General features: G+C 40.5%; 1 protein-coding gene across 1 annotated transcript in view; it reads left to right on the forward strand.

Moving 5' to 3' along the window:
- Myh15 (myosin heavy chain 15) overlaps window positions 1-8,770 on the forward strand; it is a 139,567-nt gene that overhangs the window by 7,174 nt on the left and 123,623 nt on the right. Inside the window, exons 3-6 of the mRNA XM_021185004.2 lie at window positions 422-565; window positions 3,903-4,059; window positions 4,684-4,711; window positions 5,560-5,653. Of these exons, the coding sequence (XP_021040663.1) occupies window positions 422-565; window positions 3,903-4,059; window positions 4,684-4,711; window positions 5,560-5,653 (423 nt within the window). The remainder of the gene's footprint in view (window positions 1-421; window positions 566-3,902; window positions 4,060-4,683; window positions 4,712-5,559; window positions 5,654-8,770) is intronic.

The raw sequence follows: 8,770 nt of genomic DNA on the forward strand, positions 1-8,770 counted from the left end.
GTGCTCTTACCCACTGAGCCATCTCACCAGCCCTCGGCCACAACTTTTAAAGGTTTTACAACCTTTCCATAGTAGTGGGCATTTAGCATATGAGTCTTTGGGAAAACACGAAGGATTCAATGTGTAACAGCCTTGAAAACCATAACGTGTATGGTTGTTTGTCTACTTTGAATAGTCTTTTCAAAAGCATATACAAACATATATTCATAGGGGAGATAGAAGAATAGATCTTTGCTTGTGTGTTGAGACAAGATCTCTTTATGTAGCTCTGGTTATCCTGAGATCACTAACACTATGTAGACCAGGCTGGTCTTGAATTCATAGAAACTCCTCCTGCCTCTGCCTCTGCAGTACTGGGATTAAAGGTGTGTGCTACCTTATACTGCTAAGAACATACCCTTTCTTTTTCTGTTCTTTTCAGAGTATGAGAATTAAGGAGGACAAACTTCAACAGATGAACCCTGCAGAGCTTGAAATGATAGAAGATCTGTCAATGCTGCTTTACCTCAATGAAGCATCTGTACTGCACACCCTGAGGAGGCGATATGGCCATTGGATGATCTATGTATGTATATAGATTTTACCAGAAAAAAAATCTCAGGTTGGAACTTGTATTAGCTGCCTCAACTTCCTTCAGTGATATTTTACATTTAGTTATAATATCCTCATATGAACATTTATTCAGAAGTCACTCAACCTACTCTTTAGTTTCATCTTGTCAGCATGCATGCCATTTCTCAGAGAATGCCACACTAATTTGAATGGATGGAGAAAGTACCCAAGGAGCTAAAGGGGTCTGCAACCCTATAGGAGGAACAACAATATGAACGAACCAGTACTTCGTAGAGCTTGTGTCTCTAGTTGCATATGTAGCAGAGGATGGCCTAGTCGGCCATCAATGGAAGGAGAGGCCCTTGGTCTTGCAAAGATTATATGCCCCAGTACAGGGGAATGCCAGGACCAGGAAGCAGGAGTGGGTGGGTTAGGAAGCAGGGAGGGGGAGGGTATAGGGGACTTTTGGAGAGGAAACTAGGAAAGGGGATAGCATTTTAAATGTAAATGAAGAAAATATCTAATTTTAAAAAACATAAAAAAAAAGAAAGTATGAAGCTTAGGAACTGATATAGTAGATTCCACGTGCCAGCTCAGTTATTTATTAGTGTAGTTTTGTACAAAGATAAACCCAGGACATGCTTGTATTCATATACATGACATTTGTGTATTCTTACACAAATACGCTAGCACTAGGAATGGATAAATCTATATCACATGCTCACATTCCTATCTGTCTAGAGAAAGCTAGATAGTCATTGGGCATCTTCCATGTCATTCTGTGTCAGAGTTTTCAGGAAACAACAGCTGAGTGTCTTCTTTGCATCCATGTCACAGTTGTTGCCATATGTGCCCTTTGAAGGAATGCTTGATTTTTCTATTCAGTACTCAATGAACCCTTGTATATTAAGTAAATTAATGAAAAAGATAAAAAGGCTGGGTGTGGTGGTACACATTTTTAATCCTGGCACTTGAGAGGTAAAGGCACATGGGTTGTTGTGAATTTCTGCCCATCCTAGTCCACATTGTACATTTCCAGACAGCTAGGGCTATGGAGAGAGACGCTGTCTCAGAAAGCAAGCAAGCAAGCAAACAAACAAACGAAAGATAAAAATGCTCCATTTATGGGCCTGGAACACTGGTAAGTCCAGATATAGAGAAGAATTTGTTAAATACAGGCTTGAATTTGTATTCATGTGTATATATGTACTGCTTTATGCATAGAGGTCCAAAAGCTTGTCCTGACACTGTGAAAGACACTTATTCTTAGAAGGACACTACAGCAAGCCCCTAGGAGAAGATGTGACTATCTTCTTCAGTGACAGCCTGTCCATGCTGCTGAGAAAGTCTATGCAGTCCTAGGTGAAGATGGCTTTCTCTTCTCTCCATGTTTCCAGTCTTGTTAAGCTCCTTGATGTTACCTTTCTATAAGAAAATGGGTTATTAATATTTGACTACACATAAAAGTTGAAGGATTACATTTAAACAAATTAAGTAGAGCAGTAATTCACCAGTACTTGGGAAACCATATTAGTCACTAAGTTCCAGATGGTTGGTTCCTCCTCTTTTTTCCAAACTGATGCATTAGAAGCAACACTGAGAACAGGCTGAGGTAGTGGCCATAGGGATCCAAGACTGTGGCAGGCAACCATCCTAGTCTTCAACTATCTGACTTACCAGAAGACTGTTTCAGGTTCGCTGAAGATTTGTCTCTCAACAAAATTGACACTGACTGGGTACTTTTTAAAGTGTTTTCATTATTAAATCACTTATTTATATTTCAAAGGTTGCCCCCTTTCTGGTCCCCCCTGGAATTCTTCATCCAACCCCCTCTCCTTTGCCTCTTAGAGGGTGCTTCCCCCACCCATCACCCACCCATATACCCATCCTCACCTCAGTCCCCACCAACATCCTCCTTCCCTGGGTCATCAAGTTTTCTTTTGTTTTTTTGTTTTTTGTTTTTTTGTTTGTTTGTTTGTTTTTTTAAACAGGATTAGCCCCATCCTCTCTCACTGAGGCCAGACAAGGCATTCCTCTGCTACACATGTGCCAGCGGCCACAGACAAGCCCATGTATACTCTTTGGTTGGAGGCTTAGTCTCTGGGAGCTCAGAGGGTTTCATACTAGTTGATACTGTTGTTCTTCCTAGGGGGTTGTCATCCCCTTCAGCTCTTCAATCCTTCCCCTAACTCTACCACAGGGGTCCCAACATCAGTCCGATGGTTGGCTGTAAGTGCCTGAATTTGTCTTGGTCAGCTGCTGGTGGAGCCTCTCAGAGGACAGCCATCTAGGCTCCTGTCTGCAAGGACAACTTGAGATCAGTAATAGTGTCAGAGTTTGGTGCCTGAGCATGGGATGGATCCCAAGTTGTGCTGGTCATTGGATCTGCTCCATTTTTGTCCCTTCATTTCCTTTATATAGAAAAAGTTCTGGGTCAAAAATTTTAAAGATGTGTGGGTGACACCATCCTTCCACTGGAGATCCTGTCTACCTACTGGAGGTGGTCTCTTCAGGTTCCATCTCTGCACTGTTGGGCATTTTGGCTAAAGTCACCCCCATTGAGTCCTGGGAACCTCTCACATCCCAGGTCTCTGGGACTTTCTAGAGGTTCCCCATTCCACCCCCAGCTGCATTTTCCCACTAATTCTCCTGGCCCTCTGACCTTCTCTCCTGGGTACTTTAAAGCAGTTTCAGTTCACATAAAGTCCTGAAGGACATTCATCTCAAATAAAGAGAAAGCACTGCTGTTGTACTTCTTGTGAAAGTGCTAGAAGAAAAGGCTTTCTGGTCTCTTCAGACTTCTTAGCTACTGGTATTCATTGTATTGGTTTTTCCTCAGTCTCTCTTCAAGAGTTATATGTGGGAGCTAGAGAAATGGCTCAGAGGTGAAGAACACTTGCAGATTTTGTAGAAGAGCCAGGTTTAGTTTCCAGTAACAATATGGAAGCTCATGGCCATCTATACCTCCAGCTTAAGGAAATCTAGTATCCTCTTTTGGCTTCTGCAGGCAACCAGGCACATATCGTTATGCACATTCATACACGCATGCAGGCAAATGCTCATACACATAAAAATAAAAATCTTTTAAAGAAGAGATTTACACGTGTCAGATGTTTTAGCAGTTAGTTCATCTCCCAGAGATCGAGAGGCAATACGACGTCTTGATGTCAGCTTAACCCAGATCTGATGGCTTCTGTTAGAAATCACTTCTTTACAAGAATTCCAATCTCTAATCTTCCACGGTCTCTTACAAGCAAATAGTCAAGCCAGCATTACATGACAGGGAAGCCCTGACATACCTGGGAGTGTTCCTAGCCTATTTTCTGAAATCCACTCTGATCTCTCCTCAGACATATTCAGGCATCTTCTGTGTGGCTATAAACCCTTACAAGTGGCTCCCTGTGTATCAGAAAGAGGTCATGGCTGCCTATAAAGGGAAGAGGCGATCCGAGGTTCCCCCTCACATCTTTGCTGTGGCCAATCGTGCCTTTCAGGATATGCTTTGCAGTAAGTAGATGCCCTACAAAATGAAAAGGGAGAATCTCTGATCCAAGTTTTCTCCATGTCACTGAAGGATACTTAGGCATTGTAACAGAGCATGGCCTCACAGCTGCCTCATCTCTTGAAGCCTCTGTTTCCTTCCAGATAAAATGCAGGCAACATAGTATGGGCCTCCTATGGTTACAGGGACAATTAGCTTGTACTTCAGAGTGAAAGAATGCATTTGTAGTACTGGGGCTGGAGGCTGGCCCAGATAATGCCCCCTGCAGATGTCTGCTCTCATTACACCAAGCATCTGCTATACCGTCTGACACAGAAGCTATTCTATAGCTGTTACTATGTGATGATTCTTCAAAGGCTAAAAATGTCAACCATTGGTTAGTTACTCTTTATATTTAGAGCTAGGAAATAGGCCTAGAATTAATATGTCCATGAGACTAGTAAAATAGGGATATCTGTTTTATACTGTATTTTTTAAAATGAGGGGTTTGCAAGTATAGATGAAACAGATCCTTCTCCTTTTTTCTAAGTTGAAACTATTACTAAGAAAATTGTTAATAAATTCATGCCAGCATATAAGCTTCAAGTATAAACTTATCCCAACATCTTCCTCCTTTTCTTTTTTTGTAGATGGAGAGAACCAGTCTATAGTCTTCACGTATGTATTTGTTTCATTTTTCTTTTTGCCCTATGTGAAGTTTCATTGGAAATTGATACTTATAGTTCACTGAGAGTAAAACTTAAGTTTGTCAAATTTCACTTGTTTAATCTTTAGATTAAAAAATGCATTTCAGGTAGGAAAAGATACTCCGCAATAGCCATACTGCTTTGGAGAGTTCTGTAAATATGATATAAGGAAGTCTGCCTCCGTCATTTAAAGAGACTCCTTATAAACCGTATTGCACAAGCTAGTTTAGTTCCTTCTCAGGGAAGAGCCCTTCAGTCTTGGAAATAATCAACTTCAATGGTCTCTATGCTCACTAATTAAGCAGAGAGGCTGAATGTCCATAGAGTATGCCCATGAAACAGGTAACTTGCTGCTTTGAGTAGCCATGGCACAGTGCATATAGTAATACATGCAGCCTTCAGATTTACTTATTGAAGGCTCATTTTGATGGAAAGAACACCAAGTGGGCATGTTATTGTGAGCAGGTGACTAAGACTCAAGGGGTAATGAGATGTTGTGTTATTGATTCTCTGTTGGTTTTTGTTATCTTAAAGGGAATGATAGGTTTTAGAATCTTAGAGCTAAGTGGCTAGTTCAAATTTAAATCTATGCTCTTTTCAAATAGCAATTACTGGCATCTGAATTCCATTTACCTAAAGGCAGGCTTGAGCAAATGTAGTTGATTGTCAAAGGGAAAGGAGAAAAGTAAGGCACAGCTTCCTGTTGCAGTGATTGACAAGTCATTTTCTAAGAAAGGAGGCTGGGTATGATCAGAATTAGCTAATGTTCATTACATTGATCATCAGAAGCAGTTAACTGTTTTCAACTTCAAATCACAGAGGAGAATCTGGTTCTGGAAAGACAGTGAACACCAAACTGATCATTCAGTATTTTGCCACCATGGCAGCCATAAGTGAGCCTAAGAAAAAGCTGGTAAGTGTCCATAAAACCATGAAAGGTGAGTTGGCCTCATCTACTGAGACATGGAACCTCTTCCGTGACCAGTATGGGGAATACAGAGGAGGAAAGAACCATAAAACAATTAGCAAAACTGTAGTAATTACTTTTCTCATTCTGTGACAAAATATCTGATCCTGCAATTTAAGAAAAGAAATTTTTTTCTGCCATACCATTTGAGAAGATACATACTCATATATATACATATATACATATATGTACACACACACACACACACACACACACACACACATGTTCAGCATGATCAGCATGATCGACAAGTGATGGAGGAAGTACCAGGAGCAGAAGGCTTGCTAGTCACATTGAATTATTGTAGTCATACTCAGGAAGCAGGAAACCAACAGGAACTGGAGCCAAGATAAGGCTATAAAATATTAAGGTCGGCCAATAGTGGCTCAGATTGAAGGATTTACAGCAAACTGAAACAGCATAACTAGCTTAGGATCACATTTCTAAATACATGAGCCTATGAATGCACTTCACGTTTATTCCACCACAAAAATATGGAAACCCAGAGCCAGATTCTGCCTGAGTGTGTCAACAGAGCATTCTAAACCAAACCAAAAGCACACATTTTTCATTTGCTTCAAAGAATAATTACTGGATGAGTCTTATTTTGTTTGCCCCTCTGGTTAATATTCCTTCAGGACCAAACCTTACACTAAGGGACCATAGCCTTCAATGTCCTCTTCTGATAAAAATATTTCTAAATATCTTTAGCTACAATGCTATGTTAGACACACACACACACACACACACACACACCAAATCTATCTATCTATCTATCTATCTATCTATCTATCTATCTATCTATCTATCTATCTATCTGTCTGTCTGTCTGTCTGTCTGTCTGTCTGTCTGTCTGTCTGTCTATCTATCTATCTATCTATCTATGAAAGATGGCTTTCTTTGCCTAAACTCCTTTATCAGACCTCAAGTGCCCAATTAAAAATCCTCAACTTTAATCATGCAACATTGTCTCAAAGCTTTACCTTCTCTATTAAATGATTTTAGCCATGGTCTCTTAATGTCACTTCTTGTTTGTGTGATAAAGTACTCTGACTAAAGTAACTTAGGGAGGAATGGATTTGGCTTATAATTCTAGGTTGTAGTCATTTTGAGGAAGTCAAGGTGCCAGGCACGTGAAATAGCTAGTCACATGACTTATTTATTTATTTATTTATTTATTTATTTATTTATTTTTGCTGACTTCTTTTTTACTTATTAGTCATTTTCTTTATTTAGATTTCAATGTTATCCCCTTGCCACCTGATTTCCCCTCCAAAAACCCCCTATTCCCTCCCTGGATCACCAACCCACCTATTCCTGCTTCCTGGCCTAAGCATTCCCCTACACTGGGGCATAGAGCCTTCACAGGACCAAGGACCTTTTCTCCCATTAATGACCAACAATGCCATCCTCTGCTACATATGCAGCTGAAGCCATGAGTCCCTCCATGTGTACTATTTAGTTAGTGGTTTAGTCCCTGGTAGCTCTGGGGGTATTAGTTGATTCATATTGTTGTTCCTCCTGTGGGGCTGCAAACCCTCAGCTCTTTGTGTCCTTTCTCTAGCTCCTTTATTGGGGACCCTGTGCTCAGTCCAATGGTTGGCTGAGAACATCCACCACTCTATTTGTCAGACACTGGTAGATCCTCTCAGGAGACAGCTATATCAGGCTTCTGTCAGCAAGCACTTGTTGGCATCCACAATAGTGTCTGGGTTTGATGACTGTATATGGGATAGGTACCTAGGTAGGGCAGTCTCTGGATGGCCTTTTCTTCAGTCTCTGTTGCATACTTTGTATCTGTAACTCCTTCCATGGATATTTTGTTCCCCCTTCTAAGAAGAACTGAAGTACCCACACTTTGGTCTTCCTTCTACTTGAACTTCATGTGATCTGTAAATTGTATCGTGGGTATTCCGAGCTTCTGGGCTAATATCCACTTATCAGTGAGTGCATGTGTGTTCTTTTGTGATTGGGTTACTTCATTCAGGATGATATTTTCTAAATTCATCCATTTGCCAAAGAATTTCATGAAGTCATTGTTTTTAATAGCTGAGTAGTACTCCACTGTATAATGTACCACATTTTCTGTATCCATTCCTCTGTTGAGGGATATCTGGGTTCTTCCCAGTTTCTGGCTATTTTAAATAAGGCTGCTATGTACATGTGTCCTTACTACATGTTGGAGCATCTTCTGTGTATATGTCCAGCAGTGGTACTGCTGGGTCTTCAGGTAGTAATATGTCTAATTTTCTGAGGAACCGCCAAGCTGATTTCCAGAGTGGTTGTACCAGCTTGCAAGGCCACCAGCAATGGAGGAGTGTTCCTCTTTCTCCACATCTGTGCTCATATCTGCTGTTACCTGAGTTTTTGATCTAAACCATTCTTACTGGTGTGAGATAGAATTTCAGGGTTGTTTTGACTTGCATTTCCCTGATGACTAAGGATGTTGAACATTTCTGTAGGTGCTTCTCAGCCATTTGGTATTCTTCAGCTGAGAATTCTTTGTTTAGCTCTGTACCTCCCCCTTATTTTTACAGAGTTATTTGGTTCTCTGGAGTCTAACTTTTGAGTTATTTGTATATATTGGGTATTAGCCCTCTATCAGATGTACTATTGGTAAAGATCTTTTCCCAATCCATTGGTTGCTTTTTTGTCTTATTGACAGTGTCCTTTGCCTTATAGAAGCTTTTCAATTTTATGAGGTCCCATTTGTCAATTCTTGTTCTTAAAACAAAAGACATTGGTGTTCTGTTCAGGAATTTTTCCCCTGTGCCCATATGTCTGAGGTTCTTCCCCACTTTCTCCTCTATAAGTTTAAGTGTATCTGGTTTTATGTGAAGGACCTTGATCCATTTGGACTTGAGCTTTGTACAAGGAGATAAGAATGAATTTATTTGCATTCTTCTACATGCTAGCCACCAGTTGAGCCAGCACCTTTTGTTGAAAATGCTATCTTTTTTTCCACTGGATGTTATTAAGTACTTTGTCAAATAGCAAGTGATCATAGGTGTGTGGGTTCATTTCTGGGTCTTCAGTTCTATTCCATTAATGTACCTGTCTGTC

The sequence above is a fragment of the Mus caroli genome, chromosome 16 (genome assembly GCF_900094665.2).
Source record: "Mus caroli chromosome 16, CAROLI_EIJ_v1.1, whole genome shotgun sequence".
Classification (NCBI taxonomy): domain Eukaryota; kingdom Metazoa; phylum Chordata; class Mammalia; order Rodentia; family Muridae; genus Mus; species Mus caroli.